Source organism: Notolepis coatsorum (assembly GCF_963971535.1).
Source record: "Notolepis coatsorum genome assembly, chromosome: 1".
NCBI lineage: Eukaryota > Metazoa > Chordata > Actinopteri > Aulopiformes > Paralepididae > Notolepis > Notolepis coatsorum.
In genome coordinates, this window is record NC_140165.1 from 150,472,314 (window position 1) to 150,499,300 (window position 26,987).

The following is a 26,987-nucleotide window of genomic DNA, read 5'->3' on the forward strand; positions in this document are numbered from 1 at the left end:
CCCCCAGCTAGTTAGATAGTAAATTATATTGACCAAATTGTTTACACTGCCTGTGTTGTTTTTAGTACCTGTACCACCCCCCCCCCTTCCCCCATGCTGCTATGATGCCTGCATTTCCCCAAGGGGATCAATAAAGGAATATCTTATCTTATCTTAGTTATATAGTTTTGTCCGCTATTCTTCTTTGGCCCTTTATCGGCTACTGTTGCCATGGCAACGCAAATTCAAGAAAACTCCAAATACATTTTCTTATTTATTTTATGTTATGAATCAGCCTGCCAAGTTTCATAGATATGCCCCCTAAGGAAAAATATGCCCCATAGCCCCCACATTTTTAGGGTACCGGTCGAGGACCCGTTCACGGACACTTTGGTTATAGTCTATTTGCCATCCCATAGAGCCCCATTGTGAACCCGGAAATTTCAGAACCACCAAAGTTTTATGATGGATATGGATAGTACGGGTCCCCAGCACTCAGAAACTGCCGGATGTATGTTGGGCAACTTTTTTTATTAGCATAATTAGCATACATTTGCATAATCGCCTAAATGGACAAATCTCAGAAACTACTTGATCAATTTCAACAATGTTGGAGTTGTTTTGGGGGTTATTCAGGATGCTGAATCCATTTATGATACTTACGAGAAGAAAACAGTTTCAAAATTGCTATATTTACTGGAATTTACCACATTTCTAACGTTAACGTTAGCCATCTGACGGTAACTAATGTTAATGCATAGCTAGTTAGCTATGTTAGCAATGTATGTCATGACATGAATGTGTGATTATGACCTGTTATTACCTAGTCTCGCATCACCAGGCTCTATCCCTCGTCACACAGAGAAGCATCCAGTTTGATTCTGAATATTGTATAGAGTATTCATATGGTACTTTTGCTCTCCTTAATGTAGAATTGTGTGATAGAAGATCTGAGGCACTGAGGCAGTGAAGAGTTTCTTCCTGGCTCTGTACAATGCCAGATATGAAATCTACCGAAAGCGCTAAATCCCCCCAGCACTGAAGACACTGCCTCCGACAGACCTTAACACTCTTCTCCATGGACGACTTGCCCATCTACAGGTGCTGCTTTGGAAAGCAACAGACCGCCCAGATGCGTCTAGTTTTTTACCAACCCATTTCCAGTTCCACATTCTGCGATCTGATTGGCCACTGACGTTTCTGGTCGTGTGACATCTGCGCCAATCGTGTGACGCCTGTTTCTATCACCGGTTAAGCTTAGGCACTCTTTCGAAGTTGGTTAAGGTTAGAGTTTGTCTTAGAGCAGGGCGATAGAACACCAGCCCTGATTCCAAACTCTAACCTTAACCCATTCTCTGCCACCACTTTGATCATCCTAAATCATTCTCTGCCAGTACTATAAGTCTATGGAGATGTTCACTTTCTTTGCAGGGCTATAACTTTTTAAATTGTATTGCTAAATTGACATTACTATGGCCCATTCAACATCGATTAGCTATCGTTCAGGATGTAGGAACGTTTTACTTTTTCATTCACACATTCATACGAAAATACCGTTTAGAGCAGGGGTGGGCAATTATTTTTCCCAGGGGGCCAAATGAGCAACTGAAAATATTTTGGAGGGCCGGGCCAAAATTCCGAACTCAATTATGCATAATATACATTTTATTTCTATATAAAAAGCAGTAAATGGCATTGTTTTGACCGCTGGTAAGAGTGTATGTTATTATTTGGCAATTAAAAGGTGAGGTTAGCTTTCAAAAATATCATTTATTCAAATAGAATTTCCAAAATGATAAACAAAATGTGAAACATTTAACTCATTTTCAGTCACATTAATAACAAAGGGCATTTTGAGTTTCATATACTATTGAAACAAGGATCTTCTTAGCTTTCTAAAGACATCACATCATCTTTGTAGCCAAAATAAACAAGACATGTCACTGAACTGTGTAACTGTGTAAAGAAAAGTGTCCCAGTTTTGTAGCCTTTTTGACTTTACATGCCTATATTAAACATTTAATGTTTTCAGAACTGTGCAAAAAAATGAATGTGTCCCATTTCACTTGTTATAATTATTTCCACATTTTAGTGTTCTTCAGTTATTTTTTTTTTCATTCAGTGTGCGAAATCCAGTCTCTTTTGAGCTTTAACAAGTCCATCAAAGTCAGGTTGAATGTCTGAGGTGGAGATGCGAAGCACAGCTGACAGATGTTCATCAGTGAGAGAGGATCTGTACCTGGATTTGGTAAACTTCATGACTGAGAATGTCTGTTCACATATGTAGGTGGATCCAAATAGAACCAACATCTTCTGAGCATGTCTCCTCATGTTTGGAAAGTTCTCCTCCTTGAGAGCAGAGTAGAACACTAGCAGTGATGCTGACTTAAAGTGCTCTTTCAGTACAGTAGTGAATCAGACTGTAGGTCAATGAGTTCAAGCTGAACATCGGTGGGTGCACTATCAACACTGCAGGTAAAGGGAGAAGAGCTGCATTTCATCCTCAACCTTTTTGAAATCTTGAAAACGCCTTGAAAATTCATCATGCAGTGCTCCTAGCATGGATGAGTACCTGTGCCGGTGATCAGCTGATGGTTTGACTTCTTTCAGGGTTTTCATGTGTTCGAGATTGTTGCTGCCTAGTTGCCTTGAAATTAATTGCAAATAAAAAAAAATAACCACACTTTCGACAGTTTTTGGCTTGCCATTGCCCCGACTGCTTTGTTGTTGAATCAAGTCAAATCCTACAGTAGGTAAGTGTATATTGTGCGTGTGAACGTTGACATGAATAAAAAAATCAACGTTATATTAAAAATTTCAACTGTACATGGTCCTAAGCGTTATGACTGATCATCCGCGGGTGAACGGAGGGGGGGGGGGGTGGGTCGTTTATAATTCCGTGACCGACATTAAATGATTTATGTAGTATGGGTGATATATAGATCAGAGCCGTTTGTATCGAAAATGATAAAGAAAAACGCTGAAACTCACGGCAGCTTCCTCGTAGCGATGGGCGATGAGAGTGGAGCCAACAGATCCCAGTTATGTGATGTGGATCGATGCAATCCAGTTCTGGTTTGTATAATACTAATATACGCCCAAATCATGTGGATTATTGAGTTATGGCAACGGATCGATATCCACGGTGTGTGTCTTGAGTCCAGGGACGATAAACGAGTGCCCGGACGGAATAGTGAGACGCACCGGGAACCCAAGAGATCGACTTCCGGTTGCAACTCGCCGATCAGCCACCAGGTGGCGGTATTGAAGCGTTGCAGAGTTGTGATGGCTCCCGCAGCATATGACAAGGCTCCGTGGGTAAAATATGAATTCCATGACGAAAATATGAAATATGAACTTGAAACACGCTGTACAGCGATATTGGCAGACAACGCATGGCGGGCAATAACGCTGAACAGCGATTTTGGTGGGGAATGGGTTAACCAACTTCGAAAGAGTCGCCTAAGCTTAACCAGTGATAAACTAGGCGTTAGGTAGTTTGCAGGCTGTTCGAGGCGGAAATGGGCGCAGAAACAGGCGTCACGCGATTGGGCGCACATGTCACATGACCAGAAACGTCAGTGGCCAATCAGATCGCACCAGAAACGTCAGTGGCCAATCAGATCGCAGAACGCGAACACAGAACTGGAAATGGGTTGGTAAAAAACTAGACGCCGCCCAGACCCACCAGCTGTGGACATCACAGAGTTTGGATGGAACAAGAAGGAGGGTGAAAATGAGGGAGAGGAAGTCATCATGCCTGTCCTGGATGCAAGCCCAGTTGCTCCGCCTGCCCTCTTGGAAATGATTAGTTGCAACTGCAAAGCAGGTTTGAAGCCATGTTTAAAAGCAAAGTGCAGCTGCATAGCTGCAGGCCTGGGCCCTCATTTATCAATGGTGCGTACGCACAGATATGTGCGTAACCCGTGCGTACGATCATTTCTAAGCAAAGTGTGTGACTTATCAATTTGAACGTGTGCTTGACTTTGTGCGTATATTTACGCACAGCTCCGACCGTGCGTACCTGGCGCCCGGTGGTAGAATATTATTATTGCAACGCGGAAATAAGCTTCCATGCATTAGTTTCAACCCTGATGTGTTCTGTATGAACCGTAATTCATTATAGTTAATTGTAAAATAGCGACAGTAGTGTAATTATAACATGCTCACGCGCAAACAAGAGGTTGGCCTGCTTGTTTGGCATGGGGGGGGGGGGGGGGGGGGGGGGGGGCAGACGCAGAACACCCACCTCCAAACGCGATTAAATATTGTTTCAAATAAAAAGCGAAATACTATTATTTTGTGTGTCATGTTTCCAAATAAGATTGGTCACAACGAAATGCTTTCTACTTCAATTTGTTGGTTAGAATAGATGAATATTTGTGAGCTCCCACACAGACGTGATAATAATGATAATAATAATAATAATAATAATAATAATAATAGCTTCATTTTATATAGCACCTTTCAAGAGACCCAAGGTCGCTTTACACAGATAGGGGGGGGAAATAACAAAGTAACAAACATAGTGGACAGACACAACATATAAATATGATGATGGAATTCAAGTTCAAGTTTGTATTGATCACATATAGGCAGGCTACACATGGCGTAGGCTACATCATACATTGCAGTGAGATTCATTGTTCTTGTATGCTCTCGTATTATTGTTTATATAGGCTACCTAATACCGACATCGAAATAGATTGTATGCCTCTACAAATCATATGCAGGTAGAACATTTACGGAAAATCCATCGTGATTTGGAATTAAATTGAGGAGAGCGTTAATCCCTGGGTATTAATCGAACTAAACGGGAAAAGGCAGTCATATTCCAGCACGGTCTTTATTAGTGTTTGCGCTGCCCAGGCAGCAATGGTTAATATATGTCATATCCGACATCACCATCGGCATCATGTATATGTCTGTCAGCCTGTCGCGTATTTCTCCCATAACACGCTTTGCTCGGCTTAGTCCACTTTTCCACATTTCATGGGGGTGTTTCATGACCGTATATGGTTAATTACGGGCGGTTCTATATGCAAATACTTAAAATCGTGCATGAGCGCGGAGTGTAGAACAAATGGTATTTATCAACACGGAGTGTGCGTAGAACCTGTGTACGCACGTTTGATAAATCCCGATTTTTCTGTGCGTACACACATTCTAAATTCTGTGCTTAAGAACAAAAATAGAACACTTTCTACGCATTGTTGATAAATGAGGGCCCTGGCTTGTACCAACTACTGCTTCTGCAAAGGCAATGACAGCACATGCAACTCACTGGCACACTCGCAGCAAAAAGAAGATGACATTAAAGTAAATTCAGAGGAAGATGAAGACAGTGGGGAGGAGTTTGATGATGAGGAGTTTGATTATGTGGATTCAGAGTTTTGAACAACGGACGACTCAGCCCTGCTGGTCTCTGACAAGAACAAGTTACAGGTTGAAAAAACTCTCAGCTCGGAACTAGGCAAAATCTGCATATGGCTCGCTGATAACAAACTATCATTACACATGGGCAAAACAGAGTCCATTCTCTTCGGTTCAAATAACAAACGGCTTCTCAGTTACAGTGGGTGACAATATTGTCACAAGGAAAGATGAAATTACCTACCTGGGTTCCATCCTAGAGGCTAATCTCTCCTGTGACAAAATGGCATCCAATGTAATAAAAAAAGTCAACCAACGAACTCGATTCTTGTACCGGATCTCCTCTCTGGTAAACAAGAAAGAAAGAAGTTGACTAATATGGTTGATTGTTCATTAATGTTGAGTTTTTAAAGTCTAATAAATAAACATGTATTTATATTAATCAATATAATTAAATAGTGTGCCCATTTAAACTCTTGTGAACAAATGTTTTTATTATTTCTTTGACACGACATAAAACTAGACACACAAGCATTAACAGTGAACATCCACAATAAATCACAGGATTATACATTCCAGTATTTGAATCAATATAAATGTAGTTTACGAGATATACACATAATACTTGCAATACAATACAATACATACATAATGCTCTTGCTCGCTCTTCTTCCCCCCCCTCAGGACCCCCCTTGGATAATCCATCCATTATTTAGTTTCTAACCAAGGATTACAATTCATATGCTAACCTTTATTCTCTCCACCACTTCTAACCAGATTGCAATGCTGGCTTCATTGACACCTACAATTCTTGCTGTAGATATCTCTAGATAAATCACATCGAGATAGGTAAGAACCCATACCTTCAGGCACATTTTATCCGGTTGAATCCAGCGTGATGCTATCAGCTTTTTAGCAGCCGTAAGACCGGACAAAATTAGTCTCTTTAGCTGTATAGAGGCTGCTAACTGAGAAACATCATTCAACAACAATACAGAAGGCAGTACAGGTATGGTCAGAAATAAAAATTCTGATAATTGCGTGGTTACTTCTTCCCAGAATATCTTAACAGGGGGGCATTCCCAGTACATATGTATAAATGTACCGATATCACCCCTTAGAAACAAGGAGCATAGAGAGTCTTGTTTAAGCACCATTCGGTTCAATCTGATAGGAGTCAGGTAAGTCCTATGAATATAATTAAGATTAATCTGTTGATGATCCGGGTTGCGTGACGCTAGTCGAACGTTTGCCCAGACTTCTTGCCAATCAAAATCTACTTCCAAGTCTGGTATATCCCTCCTCCAGACTGAGTCTAGGGGGAGGATTCCATACGAAGACGTAAGTAAGTGAGGATAAAAGTCTGATACGAAGCCTCTCGATGTCTCCCTTTCATAGAAGAATTTGTGATATCTGTGGTGCTCAAGTGGTATCTTTAATGGGACTCCATGAGCCTTCAAAGTTGCTAATAACTGTATATAGAAATAATAAGTGGAGCTGGTGAGGTTAAATTTGTTATGAATTTCATGATAGCTACAGAAACCCTGTTCGTTGAAGATATCTCCCAATGTATGTATGCCCTGCTTTTCCCATTTGGGATATCTGATAGGTCGTTGTGCAATAAGGAGTGCATTGTTATTGAATAGGGGAGAATGGCTATGCCATTTATGTTGGTTAGTACATTTTTTCTGTGTGTCACGCCATATCCGAATCACATGTGTAATAAGAGGACCAAATTTCAAGTCGCATTGCTTAATTGATAATTTGGTGTATACTATATCCTGCAGTCTATGTGGTGCCACTATGTTTTCTTCTAATGTTCTCCAGGATACAGATGCATACAGATGCTTGAGAATCAAACCAGGTGATCAGTGGTCTTAAAGAGAATGGTTTAAAATAGTGGTAGAAGTCTGGAAATGCTAAACCTCCATCGGCTTTGTTTCTCTGTGCGTGGATCTTTTTATTCGTAGAGGTTTGTTGTTCCAAATAAATGTATATGCGGTGGAGTGTAATTTTTTCCAGTAACCAGCAGGGGGGGTAAGGGTAACATTGAACTAAAGAAGTTGATTCTAGGTAAAACATCCATCTTAACTATTGATACTTGGGCCTGACGGGCAGACCCCAGGTGGTAAGAGCCGGCAACTGCACCTCCTCATCCATCACGCTCAACATAGGGGCCCCCCAGGGCTGTGTTCTGAGCCCCCTCCTCTACTCCCTGTACACACATGACTGCGTAGCACAGCGGAACAACAACACCATCATCAAATTTGCTGATGACACAGTAGTGGTGGGCCTGATCTCTGCCAACGACGAAAGGGCCTACCTGGAAGAGGTAGAGAACCTGTCACAGTGGTGTCAGGAGAACTGCCTCTCCCTGAACGTCAGCAAAACAAAAGAGATGATTGTGGACTTCAGGAGGTCGGGGGTCAAGGACTACAGCCCCCTCAGCATCGACGGGGCACCAGTTGAGAGAGTGAACAGTTTCAAGTACCTCTGAGCCCACATATCCGAGGACTTGACATGGACCACACACATTGACAGTGTTGTGAAGAAGGCACGACAACGCCTCTACTTCCTCAGGCGCCTAAGGAAGTTCCAAGTCAGTCAGAAGATCCTTAGGAACTTCTACTCATGTACAATAGAGAGCATCCTGACCGGCAACATCACCTCCTGGTTTGGGAATAGCACTGCACAAGACCGTAGCAGACTACAAAGAGTGACACGTTCAGCCGAACGCACAATTAGAGGGGGGCTTCCCACCCTCCAGAACATTTACAACAAGCGGTGCAAGGGGAAGGCTAAGAGAATTATTAAGGACTCGAGCCACCCGAACAACTGCCTCTTTGAACTGCTGCCGTCAGGCAAGCGATACCGGAGTCTTATGGCGAGCACAGAAAGACTCAGAAGGAGCTTCTATCCCCAGGCCATCAGGCTGCTAAACGAAAATAATCGCTAAACGAACAATAATCACTATGCAACAACCATCAAATGCACACAGCACACACACCCACACGCACACACTCACTCAAACAAACAACACACTGCAGCACCCACTCTCCACACTTTAGATCACACAAACACACTTACACTTTATATTTATTGATAAAGGATTTGCACTACAACTCGTACACCTACTGTGAATTGTACCTAAACTGCACCTCGTCCATTTATGCCTTGCACTATATAGTATTGTATATTAGTACACTGCACAGTATTGTATATTGTATGGTAACTACGTCTACGAACATTGTACATATGTCAAAACTGAACACTGTGACCTCTTTTTTTACTTCTAATTTTTACTATGTTTTTATTTCATACTTATCTTGTCATGCACAGTCTCTGGAGCGCAACAGTAAGAAGCATTTTGTACAAAAGTATTCTGTACTTCTGTATGACAACTATTAAAGAAACTTGAAACTTGAAACTTGTACTGAGTTTTTACGTTTTGACCACCTGTCAAAGTCATTTGTGATCCTATCTTGAAGTCTTGTATAATTATACTTCACCGTTTGGCATATAGTAGGGAATATTTCAACTCCAAGACATCTAAAGTGTTCTACCATTGGTATACTTCCTGGAAGGATTGTAGTCTTCGCAGAAACATTAAGTGGGAGGAAGGCCGACTTTGGCCAGTTTATCCTAAATCCCGATAGATTGCCAAAATCATCAATCAGCTTGAGAAGATGAGGCAGTGAGGTGGTAGGGTTTTGCATGAACAATATTACGTCGTCCGCATATAAACTAATATGATGCTGTGTGCCCTTAATTGAAATTGGCTCTATGGATTGGGATTGTCTTATACTGTGCTAAAGGCTCTAAGGATAGAGCAAATAGCCCAGGACTAAGAGGGCAACCCTGTTAAACTCTTATGTTGTTATGCTCATCTGGAAAACGGAATTCTTCATAATGGATTAACAGTTAATAAATACATAAATAATAGAATTCATAAATACATAAATGCAAAAATACTTAAACATAAATAAATAAATAGTGTTCAGACAACAATATAAAAGTCATACTGTTCAATTTCATTTCATTTCAATTTGATCATCCCACTCCTCCCCTCTAGGTTACTGCAGCTGAGGTGACACAGGTATACCACACAGTTAAACACAACCTCAGCTACAACAGTGCTGACTGTTTGTTTTCTATGCATTTCAGGAGTTTGGGGGGCTGGCTATATAGTTACAAAATAGTTACAAAATCCGCCCATTTTCGCCCAAAAAACACCCACTTTTATTTTATCGCGAGCGCTTTGCGCATGCTCGATGACAGGTGTCCCTTATTTCTATTAGTGAAAGGTGGCAACCCTAGCTGATACTGCAGCTGCTACTCACGCGTGCAGGATATCATCCCTACATTGCATCTGTTATTATTCAAACCATTCATTAATCCCTCAGGTATTTTGTGTTCTGTTCAAGCCGATCCCTCCAACACGTATTTAGCTAGTTTAGCCGTTTCACTGTGTTGAGAGGTAGCTAATGCTAGTTGTTAGCTTTGCAATAGCTCTGTGCCCTGGCCAACACAAGGTTATCAGTCTTGATGTAAGAAACATCGACCAGCTTCAGCAATTATGCTATGATATGCCATGTTCGACATTTAGTGTAAGTCACAACAAAACTCAGACAACAGTTTGAGATAGCAACAGCAGGTAGGCCATATCACACTAACTACTCTGCTACTAACTAAAGTAGTCCATAAAGCTGTGGGTTGAAAATCTTGGGGCAGCACAGCTGCTAGTGGGGCTTTTTACGTCCACATCAGACAGAGTGCTTTTTAGCAGCTGGCGGCGAGTTTTGTGTTGTTCATATTTTACCAACAGAAGTGCCTACATAACCTGCACATGCGTCCTACAAAACTTCCATGTATGAGTGAGTAAGTGAGTGAGTGAGTGAATGATGATAATTTTCCATGTATAGCCCATGGCAGGAATCCTGAGAGCTCTGAGAGGAGAAATATGCAGGCTAAATAATTATAGCAATATAGAAACACCTGATGGGTAATTTTTTGTCCCAAAACTTGGGAGATTTGACATATTGAATGGCACTGTACTAATGTAATTCAACATGCATGCAGTATGCTCAATTTGCCATACTTTCAATGTATTTCAGCAGAGTAGCACTAGCTACATCCAAGGATCACTCTATAATTAAAGTCAGTAAATAAAAACTATATTTAAGAAATGTGCCACCCTTTGGTTTTACTGTGTTCTGAGCAGAAGGCACTATTGGGACATGGTGTGCTTGTGTGAGTATGTGAGCACATCAAAATAGTTTTAGCCTACACTGTAAGAAAAAAAGCTGCAAGAAAACGGTAAATGTCTGGCATCAATAGTTGCCAAATACTTACTGTCAAATTACAGTAAAATCAAATACATTTACAGATTACAACCTTTATTTAATGGTTAATATTTTGATAAAAGGTAATTTACTGTATCTTTATGGCATTTACACTTAAAGTAGAAAAACAAAAGTAATCTGTAAAATAATACAGTGAATTTCCCGTGAAAAAACATAATTTTTTTACAGTGTAGATCTCAACCACTTGTGCTGACCAATGGAATAAATCATGGAAAAACATGTGCTGAGGGCTTTGAGAAAAATAAAGGTTCATGTCCTGATGCAGGCTTTGGCACGGCTTCAGACATCAAGATCAGTCTCATACTAATCATCTTCCTTCCATGTAGAGTAAAAGCACAGCAGTAAACCTGCCTGATACCCCCCATATAACACTTCCATAAATGATTAATTTAGCTGATGCAAAACAGAGTGTAAGTGAGTTGTGGATGGAGCCCAAGCTGCAAGTGAAAGAACAACCCCAATAGTTGGTAATTTCATCAACCCCTGAGAGAGAGAGAGAGAGAGAGAGAGAGAGAGAGAGAGAGAGAGAGAGAGAGAGAGAGAGAGAGAGAGAGAGAGAGAGAGAGAGAGAGAGGAGAGCGAGAGCGAGAGAGAGCGAGAGAGGGTAGGATAGATATAGAGAAATATAGAGGAGAGAGAGGTATACAGAGAGAGAGGGAGAGGGTCGAGAAAGAGGGAGGGAGATGGGAAGGAATGAGAGAGCTAGAGAGAATGGGGAGAAATAAAAAGGGAGAAAGAGAGCAAGAGGAGGAAGAGTAGAAGAGAAAGAAAGAGAGAGAGGGAGAGAGATGGGGAGGAAGAAAGTGAGAGCGGGAGAGAGAGTCACAGAGAGAAATATAGAGAGGGGAGAGCGAGAGAGAGAGAAAGAGAGAGAGAGAGACTGCCACCCGGTAATAATAATAACTTTAGTGACACTATCCAGAGGTAGTGTTTTTTAATCCCTCAGCCTAAAGAATTGTGTTATTCTAAAATATGGCCCCCAGTGCTGCAGAAGCAGTTGAGATCCATCACTGCTGGAGATAAGAGCTGCCTGATCTCCTCCCTCTGTTCAGCCAAGCCCAGAAACTACACAAGGCGATAAGATGGAACTTTTGTTTGAAACCTGATGAGAAACCTCTTAATGAAAGTGCGAGGCCAAAAATAATCTTTTTTCTCTGTGTTAGTCAATCAAAAAATGGTGTAGTTGGGGGGTGCGGTGGTGGTGGGGGGGAGAAAGAAAGTAATTTTGCATAATCAGCGAGCGCCATCTGGAACAATTAACCAAATTCCACAGAACTCAGAGGATCAGTCATATTGGCTTATTAAAGATCCAGAATTATACAAGTAATAAATCCTTGGAAAAACGAAGCGTTCCCCTGCCTGTCACGACTATTTTAACTTCAAATACAGTGGAATGCTTGATAAGGCTGAAAAGAGGAGATTAATATATGCAAATTATGTCGAGCATTTAAAAGCCCCCCAACAACTGTCTCGGTTTTTTCCCCTCTTTTTTCTCCCCCTGTCTCTTATTATGGGGCTTTATGTTTTATTCATACACCAACTCACCTGTCATTTCATAAGCTATAATATTATGAGGGTATTATTAAACAGCATAAAGTGGTGCTTTAATTGGAAAGCTCCGTTGCATTTTCCAATTATTTGCTGCAAATTAAAAGCAGATGCACATAGTTTAATAAGAATTCTAATATCGTTTCCTGAAAATAAAAAAAAATCATTGTCATCCTGCCACGATATTTTGCAAACCCAAGTTCATTTTCAGTCTGCCTTTTCTCTCTCTCTTTCCCCCTCTCTCTCTCTTTCCCTCTCTCTCTCTTTCCCTCCTCCTCCTTCTCTCTGAAGAATGAACTGTCTCCCGTCTGTTAATTGAAGTTCTTTTAATGGATAGGGAAATAATTGCTCTCCATATTATGTTAGATCAGGCCCCAATGTCAGGATTTATTTTTGATTAATGCAATAGATATGTAAATGTATTACTTCTTATTAGATTTATCTTTTTATCAGCAGGATAACTGCTGAATACTATATGTTGTTCCCCAGGTATGATGGGGTAAGACTGCGGCGCAACAGAATGCCAATAATATGTCACACATTGAATTTTTTTATTGCGATGCACTTGCAATGTAAAGGTAAACGGAACTGCAACTGTGAAATAGACATGTGATGTTGTGTGATGGCTTCAAACGGACAATTTCCCCCATTTTAAATGAGTTATTATACAAATGACACCTTTCTGAGCATATTTCAGGAAATTCAAGTTTAATCTGTAATTGCATAAAGGAATAACCTGCACCTCCGTCAATATTATGGGTAATAATTGCAGAAAGAAACTTGGCATGGATCAAAGCAACACTGGTGAGATAAAAAAGAAAGAAAAAAGAAAAAAGGTTGATGCTGTTGTGAAAACGTCATAACTTTTTTAAAATGAGCCTGCACTGTCAAGTGAGAGAGGGCTGCGGGAAAAAAATTTGAATTTGTTTTTAATATTCTGGTAATAAATGTCAAAGCGCCTGCACATCACATCTGTACATAATGTGAATGCGGATGACAGATCTCGCAGGCATGTTACCTCTCCTCCCCTCGACTTGCTTTATTTTTTTTTTTGTGTTGGGGTTTTTGTTTTATTGGGAAGTGACGGAGGGTTTAATCAAGAAAGCAGGCAATTCATCAATCCTAAAGAAGCGCCTGTACAACCCTGACAGAGCCCACATGGTTTTAGACCAACCCCGAACCTGGCCAGCTGTCAACACACACACACACATACACACACACACACACACACACACACACACACACACACACACACACACACACACACACACACACACACACACACACACACACACACACACACACACACACACACACACACACACACACACACACACACACACACACACACACACACACACACACACACACACACACGTATATACCGGGGTACACGTGTGCACGTGCACACACACTGACTCACAATTAACACAAATAGGCTGTCTACAGCGACCTCACACTCAGTCCACACAGGTCATCACATTGTTAACAAAGGGAGGTTTAGTCCCTCTCACGTTCACAATGTGCGGCTGTTTGACAAGAACAAAGTCTGAGAAGAAAAGGCTACAACCTTTTAAGGGGAGAACTCTAGTAAAGGTAATATCCTCTTTTCTTTAAAAGACCCACAGAGTGATTAAAAGAGAGATAAAAGGGTTGGAGGCAGCGGGCACTCGGCTCCAGAGGACACCCTTTGGTGATAAATGATGATCGCTGGCAGAGCACTGTATCTGCATGTTCCTCCCTGTCACTCAAACCCCAGTCCCCACGGAGACAGCGCACGCTGAATGCCACAAACCGTTGGGCCGTGTGTTAATGCCTACTCCTTCAGGGGTGTCCGTTTCCACCATAACTTACAATGCGCTTGTGATAGCAACACGGTGATGTATTAATCGACTTGGAATCGACAACGAGTTAAAAACTTTACTCAGCATAGTGAGTAGTTTCATATAAACCAACTGGGGCGAGCCAATTTACGTTTTGAGTTTACCGCAAAATAATCACCTACGCTTTGAGTTTACCGCAAAATAATCAAACTTTCACGTAATTGAAAAGATGTTATGGGTAACAGTTAATTATGTTCTCTAATAGCGAATGGCTTTATGACATTGATAAAGCCTTCATTGACATTGATAAGCATAGTAGTTAGTAGTTGCCTGGATACCAGAATGAAGAGGTAAGAGTGAAACATGGATAACTGGGAGAGCTGTATATAGCTTGGGCTGTGCCTCAGCAGGAGGATTCCTCACCACATGGGGTCTCTCTCCAGCTGGATAAAACCTGCCTGCTCCACACACGCCTCATCTGGAGTGCGCACACACACACACGCGCGCACACACAAACATGCACGCACTCGCACTCACGCGCGCGCACACACACACACGCGCATGCACATATACACACGCACAATCCTCCAAAGACTACACTGTCTGAGCCAGCTTTGACTGCATGAGCCAGAAGCTAAGCTCTTGGTTCCAATCGAATTAGGTGTATTTATAAGAGTATCTTATTATAATTTCTACTAGTAGAATTTCTACTCCAAAAAGGGAATTCACACAGCAGTGTACAGTGAATATGCGAGTATGACATATGATGAATCATCTTCGACAGCTGGTAAATGTTCTCTTGAGTGTAATGCTGGGCTCCTCTGGGAAGCTCCGCTCACTCTTTCAGATAAGCACATCTCTGTACCCATCAGAGATGAAAGATAGACGCCACATTTGTAGATCAAGTATCAGAGGAGCTCTAGTCTCTACACACACACACACACACACACACGCAGGTGGAGATTAAATAGTTTATGAAAGGTATTCAGAACAATGTAGAAAACACTGGATTCTTGGATAAATAAAGTTACCAGAGATTGTGTCTGTTTTAAGAACAGAGTACATAGGTTGAGGCAAATAGTCAGCTTCAAGTAAGAGATCAATAATAAACTAATGTGGTTGTAAGCATCTGTTAAACGAAGTATTGCTGTCTTTAAGCAGAGGATGGTTGTTGAGTTCATACAATTTAAAACACAGCTTACCTGATACGGTGTAGATGCCGCTGTTCTGGTGCTCATAGCCAGGCCTACTGGTGCTTCTCCTGTAGCTGTTGGTGGGCATAAACAAAGCAACACTTCTATGAAATTTGACAGAATTGTTAAGAGTTCAATGGCATTACGAAATAAGGCAAGGGCCTGGATTCCACATCAAGGAACTTGGCAATTCGCCCCGTCACCCATTGGGACCCCTTTCACTCTTGTCATAATGGAACCAAATAGACGAGATCTGGAGAGATGTGAAATGTAAGTGAGCTGCTGAAGGTCCTGAGGACGGTGTCAGGTGGGAGTAACCAGTGAGCTCCTGAGGGTCTTGAGGATGGTGTCAGGTGGGAGTAACCAGAGAGCTCCTGAGGGTCCTGAGGATGGTGTCAGGTGGGAGTAACCAGTGAGCTCCTGAGGGTCCTGAGGATGGTGTCAGGTGGGAGTAACCAGTGAGCTGCTGAGGGTCCTGAGGATGGTGTCAGGTGGGAGTAACCAGTGAGCTCATGAGGGTCCTGAGGATGGTGTCAGGTGGGAGTAACCAGAGAGCTCCTGAGGGTCCTGAGTACGGTGTCAGGTGGGAGTAACCAGTGAGCTCCTGAGGGTCTTGAGGACGGTGTCAGGTGGGAGTAACCAGTGAGCTCCTGAGGGTCTTGAGGATGGTGTCAGGTGGGAGTAACCAGTGAGCTCCTGAGGGTCCTGAGGACGGTGTCAGGTGGGAGTAACCAGTGAGCTCCTGAGGGTCTTGAGGATGGTGTCAGGTGGGAGTAACCAGTGAGCTCCTGAGGGTCCTGAGGACGGTGTCAGGTGGGAGTAACCAGTGAGCTCCTGAGGGTCTTGAGGACGGTGTCAGGTGGGAGTAACCAGTGAGCTGCTGAGGGTCCTGAGGATGGTGTCAGGTGGGAGTAACCAGTGAGCTGCTGAGGGTCTTGAGGACGGTGTCAGGTGGGAGTAACCAGTGACCTCCTGAGGGTCCTGAGGATGGTGTCAGGTGGGAGTAACCAGTGAGCTGCTGAGGGTCCTGAGGATGGTGTCAGGTGGGAGTAACCAGAGAGCCTAAGATGCAATAATCATGATGCTTGGGCCACACAATACCATAATCTTACTATGTATGTTTTAATGCCAACAGTCAAGTTGCCAATTGTTTCCACTTCCTAGAAGTGGATCATTAGATGATCTTTCATTAAGAGCCTTGTTCTTTGAAAAATAATTATTAGTGGAAAGCATACATCAGAATAGTATCTATATTGTTCCTCACCCTTTGTCTATAATGTAGATATTCTGGAGGAACTGACATTTGGAACACATAATTCAAGGAACTGGGGGAACTGATTATTCAAGGAACTGGTGGAACTGATTATACAAGGAACTGGTGGAACTGATTATACATGAACTGGTGGAACTGATAATTCATGAACTAGTGGAACCAAGCTGATAATTCAAGGGAAGTCTGTGTTTACCTCCATGGCCTTGTATTGCTGAGTGCAAGGCTCTTCATGGGCACTTGGAGTTAACAAACCATATACGATTGCAATCCTCATCAATCAAGCTATCATGAATTACACCCTGTGACTCACCTACCCCTGATCGATAAATCCACAGCAAGCACTAGAAATTGCTCAGGCTTCACAAGAGCTGCATAATGTGACATGCTTTTGAAGGTAAAAATTAGCAACGGAATGACATTATGGAACACATCACCCAACAATGATAATGCAAAGGATAGTAGCTGACAATATAATTACAATGGGAATGCATAATGATTTTGAAAGGGGGAGGGGGGCATGTGGACTCAAGTTGCAACACAAACACAGCAGCTTGTGGCTGAAAGAAGACACCAAAAGGACCATTGACCATATTCACATGGCAGTCATGTGGTCAATTGAAGAAGAAATAGTGCCAAATGGAAGATTAATTTCTTTGAGCAAGTTTGAGCAAGTTGGAGAGTATAAATAATAACGTGTGTTTTATGCATCCATGGACATTGTTTGGTCTGTTTATGGATAACCCAATCAATCTTAGCTTAGCGAGGGGAGTTTAAATATAAATTCTTAAAATTTAAGACTAATGGTGGATTTGCATATTCTGAGGGCGATGCTACTATGCATGAGTTGTGGCTTCCACAGACTTATCTCTTTTGATGTGATAAATAAATGCAATAATTTCCATCAAGAGCCATAAAACAAGACTCCTGACAGGTTATGGTATTTATGAGCTGAAGTCTGCAACTCAGATTTATTTGCCGTGATGGGGTCGATTTTTCTCCTCCTCATTTACATCAGCATTTGGCCATGTTAATCCAGGCCAATGGTGCATTTTTAAAAGGTTGGCATCAATCTTGTGGAACCGATTGCCACATTCATTGAATACTTTTTTTGTACCTTGCAAAAGGTTGAAGCTGATTCCACAGCTGAGAAAGAAGGTACATATATTTCAAAGCAATGAGACATTTCATAAACACTGATAGTCAAGGGAGATAGTTTAGTCTTATATATATTTCAGTTTGAGAACAATGCACATATCCTTTGAAATTTGCTAAATGTAGCTCAATTAGAATGAACAGAATGAGACATTCATTCATTAAAATAGCCTGTTAAAAATAAATACAATAAAATAATTACTACAGTAAATTACCAAACCCATTCTAACACAATTAACAAGAGTCTGAAAGAAAATGTTCAACTCCTATTAACTTTACAGATGAGTGTTTTGTACAATAATTTCCCCTCTAAATAAGAATGAATCCAAATGAATGAACAATCTGAAAGGAATAAAACAAGGACAGTATTTACATAAAATATCACATACATTTGTTTTCTGAAACCCCAGAGTGGGCATTTAATAAAGCATTACCATTTCCATACCCATCTGTTAAAACAGAAAACTGTCTTAATCCAAATTCTGAGATTTCTAAATACAATTTCAGGTGCACTGGTGAGGGTAGCATATGGCAAATCAATTAGAGGGCTAATTCTTAAAACAAAAACATGGCAAGTGCATTGCTAATCAACAGCAGTGGCTGGTCTCTTATTATGTCGGCCACTGGAGTTTTGACAACAATTAATCATAATTTCAGGCAAGGAGAGGCCATATTGACACATATTCCTAATTTGAATATTTAATTACAGTGTAGTTCCTCATCAAATTACTGCAAAACTGGGAACATGGCCTAAAAGATTTACACAATTACAACTCAGATCAAGAGTCTTACGGTCCCATGGAATCTGGGTGAGTTTAAATCATATTAACACACCTACACACAGCGGAGGCACAAAGGATTACTTGATGTCATCAATTACACGTCTAAAGAGTTTTTATGTATTGCATGCTTTCTGATATTGTACCATGTAGGATAAGGAAACAACGTTAACCTCTGTGAGACACAGTGTGGACAGACAAGTGGTAGTCTGCAGAGAGGCAAGATGAGGACGACAATAATATCACCGAGGAGCCTGAGCCGCGATGGAGGGGAGTCGGGAGCTCTTGTTTTGACACACATCCAGCCTTTCCCTGTGACAACATCTCCACACCTTCCTCCACGTGCAGACAGGCCTGCTTTGTGGGAGCTGCTTCCTCACGCGTCATTATCCTCCTCTACACTCGGTGTCAGGTGTTGAAAAGAATATCTCTCTCAATTCACCAGCAATTCTTTGAGCCGACCGAGCCCCACCAGATCCTCGCTGATGATTCTATCGTTTGTGGCGTCGTTCTGCGATCCCTCTCTCCGCTTGATTTGAGATACTTTCCCCCAACTTTTCAAAATACTACAAAACAGTGAATACGAGTGCACTAGAATTACGGCTGTACCGTTCCATTTCAGATGGGAGATCTGTCCTAGTACATTGACAGTGACAGTGTCTCTTTCTCTCAGGAGTCGAGTGTTGCAGTGAGAGCGGCTGGTTAACCAGTGAGCAATGGAGATGGATACAGCATCACTGTACATGAGTGTTGCATGGCTGAAGACAAGGCAATGCAAAACGTATCAATATGCACGTCAACCCTGACGCTGATGACTGTCTGGCTCCACAGAGTTTTGTGAATAATGTTCTTTGTGTAGCAGGGTGGATTATCCCTGCTTCGTGGGAACTGTGGTGCACGGTCACTAGGGAGCGAGACACGGTAGAACTCTGGCCAGCTGCACCTCCGTCTTTGGGGTCCGGAGCGTCAACTGGAGGCTGGCAGTGGGAGTGTATGGGGCCCAGGATTTACAAACCTAGTCCGGTACTCTGGTCTTCCTCTCTCTTCCAGGGCAGTCAGCAGTACTCCCCAACACGCCCTCACTCTCCCCAATTGTCCCCTTAGCACCCCCCCACACCTAGTGACTGGATGGTAAATAACTTGGTTCCCCCCGCAAGCAGTACCCTCCCTCATTAACACCAGAAACCTTACAGTGGGAAAGGGAAGGTTAAATAGGAAGGGGTTGATAATATATATGTTACCCGCATCAAAAGGGTTAAGATTAGGCTCAATAAAAGACACACACACCGTGCTCCCATTCAGTCTGATTATTATTGCACCATTGTTCTCGTTACACAATAGTTACAGTCTGGTAATTATGTAATTACGCCCTAGGCACCAAGTGCTCTCGCTGTACCCAGACTAAGTGCTGCCCACATCTGGGCTAGACACAGTATCAATACCTTCCCTAAGGGTTTACATATACTGCTCTAGTACTCCGTAATATGGGGAAAGAAGGGAGGACATAGAGGAGGAATAGAAGGGTTCACTGAATGGGAAAATATTATTACACCAACACGGTATCACACTCAAAAGAAATAAACAGAAAGCAAAAGGGTGGGCCCACAAAATACCAGTAAAAGTCCTATCTTAATGCTGGCATGTATTGTTTGGGGTACCCCTATGGAACGGTAGTAGCAACGTTAATTTCGCCCGCAGGCTGCACCACACTGTATACTGTATAATAGCTCGGGAGCATCAATGCCCATTTGTACTCATCCGAAATGGCCGCCTCGCCACGCCACTGTTGTCCGGAAAGCAAGATGGCGTTGAACGCTCTCGGTGAGGATGCTAGCAGGCGGAGCTGGGGCAGAGAGGCAGCGCCGGCTGAGAGCGTGTGCTGAGTGATGACGACCCCTGCTGGACGGGACGAACTCCCGTAGGCTGCAGGCAGCCGGGTGCAGATCTGGTCGCAGGTAACCGGGGCAGACTGATTGCAGGCAGCCGGAGCAGACTGATTGAAGGCAGCCGGAGCAGACCGGTTGTAGGCCCACGTGCGTCTCGGGGCTCGCACTCTATACCGCACACAGTAACTACTATAACCCGATTGTTAAGGACTTTGATATGTTGTTAGCCGCACGTTACTTATACCGCACACAGTAACTACTATAACCCGATTGTTAGTGCTTGGCTCTGCACTGTTTGCTCACACACTATCGCTGGTACTTCTAGGATATCGCGTCCACTAGCAAGTACTTCCTATCACCCGTCGCTATCCCACGGGGCCCTCCAACATAACTTCTGAAACAGGGCTCTCCCGAGCCCCCGTCCGTTGCGACTGTTCGTGTTCAAGTTCACTGCCGAAGAGGATCTCTTTCCGTCTTCCGCTCCCATATATCACGTTCCATCTCTCTCCGACACTCTCTGCCAGACACCGCCCCCTGCTGGTCCCGCCTACTAGTCACACAGGGAAGGATGTTGAATATGGTCCAGCGATACTGTGTATGGTCCATACTCCAGCCGATAGAAGGAAGAGAAACTCATATCATTGCTCGTGGGAATATCAATGATGTCTTTGTGTACAAAGGGGATATAAAACACAAGTCAGCAGTTCTGAATAATAGACAATATTTTCAGGCTGCTACATTTGGAAAATGGATTTTTTTTTAAAAAGACAGACATGAAGTGGGAAATATGTTTGGCCTAAACATGTTTTATCACTGGGCCGCTTGATTTAATCAATGTCTGGGACTGGGTACAATAGGCTATTATTATAAGAGAAATGTCAAAAACCTTGATTTTGAGGGAGGGAAAAGATCGTGCAATATTATGACAAGGCTAGTTTATGCTAGCAGTCACTGTAGAGGTCAGATATCCGCCTCAGCAATGACAGTTTTATCAGCAGAACAAATGGCAGCGTTGGCCAGGAGGAGGAGGGGGGTGGAGGAGGGGTGGGTTGGTTCTATAGTGGACATTTTAAAAGGCAGACCGGATGGTACAGGATTTTCCACATTATAAAATCAGAAAGTGGCTATATGGCCTTATATGGCCTGGCTATTTGGTGCAAGGAGGATAATGCAGAGTAATACCTTTTAGTTTGGGTCAAACCACAATATAGTAAATAAACCACTAACAATGTAACATCCAAATAGCTGTACAGCAGTGTCATACTGCTGAAAACTGAGGCTCTGTGGTTTACATCAGTATACAACTCTGAGAAGCTCTCGCTGCCTGAGGCAACGTACCGCTGGAGAGGGATCACCGCAGATTAAAAAATTACAAGGGTCATTAAAAATCTACACATTATTGACTGTATCTAAAACATATTTTCCACTGACTGTAAAGGGCACTTAAATTTAAGAGGTGGCATTCTCCAAAGGCCATAAAGTCGTTATAGATAGCCCCACGGAGGCATGCAGCAGGGAATTTCTACACGCTGAATATGAAAGTGTGGCCGAGTGATGCAACAGATATGCCAACACTGGATTCTGCCGTCCTGGTAGATCAGTGGACTAAGGAGCCATGCACTCACAATGCCATGGGTTCGAAACCAGCTCATGACCTTTGTTGCATGTCATATGCCTTCTCTCTCCTAATGTTCCCGTCATTCTCTGCTGCATACTGTCAAATAAAATACTACTAATAAAATCTTGATACTGCTGGATAAAAAAAATATAATAAGTCAATCAATGACAATAAATGTTGTTGAAATCTCAAACTGTGATTCTAGACAATGCAGACAAACACTACATGGTTGTACAAAGAAATAATTCCAGTTTCCGAAGATAAATAGCAAAAGGTAACTGCCGTTGTCTTAAATTGGCCCATGCCTCTTCTGCCTACAGTCTTGTCCTTTATGTGTCTGTGCATTATGAATGGAAATATACAGAGAAGAAGACTCTCACACTGCGACATGAATTTTAATGTTAATACAAAAACAGGAGCCTGTGATCTCAGCAGGCATCAGGAGGAGGGGGTGTGAGTTGCTTCGAGGTGCAATTTATTCCAACCCCAACGACTCACCAGCTTGAAAGAGGCTTCAAAAGAACTGAGGATTACCGGTAACAGTTGCAAGGGGGTATAAGGCCTAAGCTCTCACCATCATTTCAACCCATCGAAGATTACTAACTATCTACTATTGTGGTGCACAATCTACTTCCAATCAGTAGAGAGGACACTGGACCCGTTCCAGTTTCCTTATAGAAACGGATTCAGCATCGAGGACGCCATTGCTACCCTCTCATCGTCAAACACCTGGAACTCCGAAAAACAGATGCACGAGCGTTGTTTATGGACTTCTCATCTGCCTTCAACACAATCCAACTACCTCTCCTGTTTGCCAAAATGCTAAAATTGGACATAAACCCACACCTCATTCACTGGTACCACTCCTTCCTCAGCAACAGACAGAGCCCAGCTGGTTACGATCAATAGCACTCTCTCCTCTCCCGTGATCTCAAACTGTGGAGCACCACAGGGCTGTGTGAGCTCCCTGCTGTTATTCATCCTATAAACATATGACTGTATCAGCTCAACAAGCAACCATTACATTATCAGGTTCTCAGATGACACAGTACTACTGGCCTTATTGAGACAGTGATACTCCACCGTACCTGGACAGTGTAAACGGCTGGTGCAGTGGTGTGTGATAGCAACTCACTTGTCCTCAATGTTTCAAAAACACAAGAAGTCATCTTTGATCCCAGGTCTGTGGCGGATCATAGCCGAACAGGTGGACTCCATGTCCATGTCGACCATACTCTGAGCTGTAACGCACATGCCAATTCTGTTTGCACTCAAGTGCAACATCCTATGTACTTTCTATGTAGGCTCAGGTCCTATGGTGCCAGCTGCAGCATCCTCAGCATGTTTTACTGTTCTACAAGAGTGTTTTACTGCTCTACCAGAGTGTTTTACTGTTCTACCAGTGTTTTACTGTTATACCAGAGTGTTATACTGTACTGCATCATCATCTGGTATAACAATAGTTACACTACAAATATGTTGCGAATGGCCCATAAGATCATAGAAGATCCCTCACATGTATACAAGCTGATACCTTTAAATAGGCGCTTCAGATTCCCCAAGTGGAAACTGAAAAGTTTGAAAAAACTTGTGCCACATTCAATATAAGCCTATTTAAGAATAGGGCAGAAATGTGGTCACAACTTACATGGGTGTGAGGGCTGTGTGTGTGTGTGTGGGTCATGAGCAGATAACAGGGTTCTTAAAGTTATCCGTGAAACGGACAACCACTAGACTGCTTATGCAGACATTTTAGGAGAGGGGAAAAATTAAACAACAGAAAACAACCCTTTACATGTGGAAATCTCAAAGTGAGTAATTAAGAAACTAAAACAAGTCCCAAAAAACAGGACTGAGGTATAGTATAAAAGTAAATAAGCCACAAGGACACCTCCTAATAAAGGAGTTTATATTGTAAAAAGTAAAACAATAAACCTCCACTAAGGGAGTTTATGTGTAGAATCACGTGAGTAGCCTAAAATAAGAATGACTACCATAAAGCTCAATTCTGAATCAGAGATCAGACAACACTTCAATATAATGAGCGTGACCAAAAGGACAGCCAACACTAGGAAATGAAAAAGCAGTTGACACTGCGATCTCCAAACTTAAATAGACTCCACATGGCCATAGGCACAGCTGCACTGCATCAAGTCTCTCCGAAACTCCCGAACAAGCTCAGGGTCCAAGATGTCCCTGGCCGGAACCCACGTGCGCTCCTCTGGCCCATAACCCTGCCAGTCCACCAGGTACTGTATACCCCTACCAACCCGCCTACTGGACAGGATACGCCGTACAGTATACACAGGTTGGCCATCAACGAATCGAGGGGGAGGTGGAGGTCTCTCTGCAGGAACCAACCTGCTCCTCCGAACCGGCTTAAGGCGGGATACGTGAAATGTACGGTGTACCCTCATCGAAGAGGGTAACCGAAGACGCATCGTGACTGGGTTTATCTTGTGAACAATAGTGAAAGGGCCAACAAAACGGGGAGCGAGTTTGCGCGACTCCACCCGTAATGGAGGGTCGCGTGTGGAAAGCCACACCTGTTGGCCCACACGGTAGGAAGGCGCAGGGCGACGGTGTACATCCGCCGACCGCTTGTGCCGGGCCGCAGCACGCACAAGAGCCGAACGCACCCTCTTCCATGTTGCCCGAGACCGACGGATAAACGCCTCGGCAGATGGCACCCCCACGTCCCTCTCCTGTTCAGGAAACAGTGGAGGCTGATACCCAAACTGAACCTCAAATGGGGAGAGACCAGTGGATGCATTGCACAATAAATTATGTGCATATTCTGCCCATGCCAGTTGGTGACTTCAAGTGGTCGGATTGGAGGAGGCCAAGCAGCGAAGCGTACTCTCCATAGACTGGTTGGTGCGCTCTGTTTGCCCATTGCTCTCCGGGTGGAACCCTGATGACAGGCTAACCGTCGCACCCAGTATAGCACAGAATGCCTTCCAAAACCGAGCAGTAAACTGGGGTCCACGGTCCAACACCACGTCCTGGCAGATGCCATGAATTCGGAAGACATGGTCAACCACCAGTTGAGCGGACTCCTGAGCAGATGGCAGCTTGACCAGCGGAATGAAGTGAGCTGCTTTGGAGAACCTATCCACCACCACCATGATGCCGCTGTGACCATCAGAAGGAGGCAGACCAGTCACAAAATCCATGGCGATGTGGCTCCATGGACGACTAGGAATGGGCAAAGGGTGAAGCAGCCCTGGTGGTGACTGTTGAGAAACTTTGTTCTGTGCACAAACGGGGCAGGCTGCCACAAATTCCCGAATGTCCTTCATCATACCAGGCCACCAGAACCTTCTGGCCAAGGGCCACCAGAACCTTCTGGCCAAGAAGTCACGAGTTCTGTGCACTCCGGGATGTCCTGTCAGCCGAGAGGAGTGGCCCCACTTCAACACCCGAGAACGAATGCTGTTTGGTACAAATAACCGACCCGGGGGCACCCCACCCGGATCTGGTTCCAAACGTTGTGCCCTCCGCACAGCAGAGTCAATGCTCCATGTCACAGGAGCTAGGATCTGTCCTGCAGGAACAATGGGCTCAGGAGGACGGTCCTCTTCTGATCCATCATATAACCGGGAGAGAGCATCCGGCTTGATATTTTTAGACCCGGGACGGTACGTCAGGAGGAAATTAAACCGAGAGAAAAACAGTGACCAGCGAGCCTGTCGCGAGTTTCTCCTTTGAGCACCCTGGATATATTCCAAATTTGTATGGTCTGTCCAGACTGTGAATGGGTGTTCAGCTCCCTCTAGCCAATGGCGCCACTCCTCCAATGCCAACTTGACTGCCAACAGCTCTCTGTCCCCAACATCATAGTTTCTTTCAGCCGGCGAGAGCCCACGTGAATAGTACGCACATGGGTGTACCTTACCGTCGGACGATGAGCGTTGAGGCAGAATAGCTCCGACTCCAAGCTCAGAAGCATCCACCTCAACAATACATGGCAGGGATGGGTTAGGAGTAATGAGGATAGGCTCAGAACTGAACCTTCTCCTAAGCTCAATGAACGCTGCCTCAGCCTTGGGAGTCCACTGGAAATGGGAAGGTGCTGTCTTCCTGGTGAGTGCAGTGATAGGTGCTACCACTGAACTGAAATTATGAATAAAACGACGGTAGAAGTTTGCAAATCCTAGGAATCGTTGCACCTGCTTGACCGAGACAGGTGTAGGCCAGTCTGTCACTGCTGACACCTTCTTGGGGTCCATTTGGATGTTCCCCTCAGATACAATGAATCCCAGAAAGGACACAGAGCGAACATGGAAGGCACACTTCTCAGCCTTCACAAACAACCGTGCATCCAAAAGGCACCTCAAGACCTGCCTGACATGTTTGACATGGTCAGAAATGGACTTGGAGAATATCAGAATGTCATCTAAGTAGACGAAAACAAACTTTTCCAACATCTCCCTGAGCACGTCATTGATTAACGCCTGAAAAACTGAAGGGGCATTAGTAAGACCAAATGGCATCACCAGGTATTCGTAGTGACCATTCTGAGTGTTGAACGCAGTCTTCCAATCATCCCCTTGGCGTATGTGCACCAGATTGTAGGCATTGCGGAGATCAAGTTTGGTAAAAATGGATGCCCCCTGGAGGCGTTCGAACGCCGAGTTCATCAGGGGAAGGGGATACCGTTTTTTTACTGTAATGCTGTTCAGACCTCTGTAGTCGATGCAGGGTATCAGTCCTCCATCCTTTTTTCCCACAAAAAAGAATCCAGCACCCGCAGGTGAAGTGGAAGGTCTAATAAAACCGGTAGCCACAGCCTCCTTGATGTAGGTGTTCATAGCTGCGCTTTCGGGGACCGACAACGAGTACAAGGAACCACGAGGGGGAATAGAGCCCGGCTGCAATTCGATGGCACAATCATAAGGTCGGTGCGGTGGCAGGATGGTGACCCTTTGTTTGCTAAACACCTCACTGAGGTCAGCATAGACAGTGGGAACTCCCTCTGGTAACGGGTGTGACTCCAT

General features: G+C 43.5%; 1 protein-coding gene across 1 annotated transcript in view; it reads right to left on the reverse strand.

Moving 5' to 3' along the window:
* mvb12bb (multivesicular body subunit 12Bb) overlaps positions 1–26,987 on the reverse strand; it is a 170,745-nt gene that overhangs the window by 87,310 nt on the left and 56,448 nt on the right. The window contains exon 7 of the mRNA XM_084307836.1: positions 15,289–15,353. Within this exon, the coding sequence (XP_084163962.1) occupies positions 15,289–15,353 (65 nt within the window). The remainder of the gene's footprint in view (positions 1–15,288; positions 15,354–26,987) is intronic.